This window comes from Sphaeroforma arctica, assembly GCF_001186125.1.
Source record: "Sphaeroforma arctica JP610 unplaced genomic scaffold supercont1.4654, whole genome shotgun sequence".
Classification (NCBI taxonomy): domain Eukaryota; class Ichthyosporea; order Ichthyophonida; genus Sphaeroforma; species Sphaeroforma arctica.
In genome coordinates this window covers 1-2345 of record NW_014035904.1, presented here as the reverse complement: position 1 = coordinate 2345, position 2345 = coordinate 1, and the positions used below count along the sequence as shown (strand labels likewise).

The window sequence follows — 2345 nt, the reverse complement described above, 5'->3', positions numbered from 1 at the left end:
GTGTGTGTGTGTGTGTGTGTGTGTGTGTGTGTGTGTGTGTGTGTGTGCGTGTGTGTGTGTGTCGGTGTGTGTGAATGTGTGTGTGTGTGTGTGTGTGTGTGTGTGTATTTGTGCGTTTGTGTGCGGGTATATATACATGCAAAGCGCTATATGTGCTCCTAAGTATCGTCTTATGGCTTTGAACGGTTCATAGTAATGATATACTTTCTGTACGATACATTCACATGTACTGTACCCAACGTAAGTGTGCACTTATCGAGGAAAATATGATGTATACTTGTCCCATCGGATGTATTCAAACGAATACAAAGTATCGGGTCGAATACTATAAGGACGTGATGACTAGTTGAGTAGCCTGAGGTAGCTGCCTGCTCAGCTATTGCGACATACACCAAACTCAGTCACTCGGGTATTTCCACAGACAGATAACTATCACACAATATAAAACTGCAGTCTATTTACGTTCCCAGGCACCTTGCGAGTATTATCATCAAGAATAGTACCACAGTTAGAACTCAGGCCGGGCCACCTGCCACATACGTCAGTGGTACAAAACGCACACATATACCTATAAGATCATCATTGGATAATACAAACTAGTATGAAGTTGAGAACCCTCCCCCCCTCCCTACACACACACACGCCACCCCTCCCCCAGCAGATACAATCAAGGTGCAACGCGAACCTTAAAACATTGAGTAGGCACCGGCGCTCCTGAGACAACAACAACTTACGGCACTCGGAGGAGGACAGTCCCCGACACGCTGGCCCTTGACTGCGTTGCCGAGAAAGTGTATGAACCCTAGTATGGTGCTATGTGCTGATGTGGTCTTCCACTCCTCTACTTGTTGCTCAGTGCTGATCACCTGTATCAACCCACTGATATGTTAATGTACAACACTGGAAAGTAGCTACCTTGCGAATGTTCTAAATTAAACAAAGATCATAGTGCGATTGTTTGTCATTAAACCCGGATGATACAATACCTTGATAGGGATTGTGGGTGGTGCTGTGGGAAAGCCGCTCGCATCGGATCCCGACATGTTGTGTGTCGACACGTGTCTAGCTTGCTAAAATCACGCTGTGTATGAGCAATATTGTGGATGCTTGTCTACACGTTTGCATCGATGCTGTAGAATGGTAAATTTATCGGTGAGAAGTTAGATTACAATATGGATATGCAATAATGCATATGTGTGTAGTGTGTGTGTACTCCTATCTTCCGTCCGAAATTTACCATTTGTGTGTCTATACTATCACCCCAACTACACAGTATCCTTTAACTGAAACTTTCTGCCGTGAATCGCTGCTTTAGGGGAACTGATTGTTGGCCGAGCTCATTGACATAGAACACTTTTGGGCCAATATACGATTGTATACGTCGTGAGAAGTCCCATCAGTACCGGAACAGCGATTACGGTACATTAGCAACAGTTTGACTGCATACACTATATGGTTATACTACATACATACACACGAGTCTGTTTATACTGACACTACATACGCGATTATGATTACTTATATACCCTAATACCCTGTACAATGATCCCAAGACTATCTAAAAATAGACTGTCAAATCAGTTTTTGATTGGCCGCGCGTACCGCAATTCCCATGGGTATTTGCTATATTATATCTTTTTTAACGTTAAAATTTCCTAAACCCCCTTCCTATCACTCCTCCTGCCTGGCTGTGTGAAGTACCGGTACGGGAGCGTATTTTAATAAAATAATATATAGATCACTGAGAGTTGAGACTTGTGAGAGTTGAGACTTGTGAGAGTTGAGACTTGTGAGAGTTGAGACTTGTGAGAGTTGAGACTTAGACCTATTATAGAGATTAGTACTGTGCACACGAAAGTAGGATATATAGCACTGTAGCACATTCAAGTCACACCATTATATCACAGCACGCCGCCAGTTTAATTGTATATTCCACTATATAACTACGCAAGCCAACTGTACAAGCATACACAGTTTGTGCATAGCCCCTTTGTAAAGCCACACAGCTACATTGTACAACTACCCTACACAGCACAATGTCCGGGGATGAGGGTGGTGAGACCGTCCCGTCTGACTACGACGACACTCAGGACCATCCCAGTCAAGACACAAGCCAAATAATTGAGGGAGGGGCAGCCGATCTATTCGCTTCTGATGATGACGTATGTGGATGTGTGTGCTGTACAATTGTTCTAGAAAACGTTTGACAAATGGCGTTTCTTGTCGTTTTAAGATGCTGTTGATTGAAGATTAAGTATGAAGAATTTTCGCAATATTCTGTTTATTTCGCTTGCCTCAATTGTTAATGGTATATGTATATTTGTGAATGTGTATATATCCATATA

At 42.9% G+C, this 2345-nt stretch overlaps 1 protein-coding gene across 1 annotated transcript; it reads right to left on the bottom strand.

Moving 5' to 3' along the window:
- Positions 1–734: 734 nt before the first annotated feature.
- SARC_14459 (hypothetical protein) lies at positions 735–1480 on the bottom strand (the record flags this gene model as incomplete). Its single annotated transcript, XM_014291408.1, has 2 exons — positions 987–1480; positions 735–866 (listed from the first exon to the last, which is right to left on the bottom strand). Coding segments are annotated over exons 1-2 (189 nt in total), but the record flags the coding sequence as incomplete, so codon positions are not given.
- Positions 1481–2345: the final 865 nt, after the last annotated feature.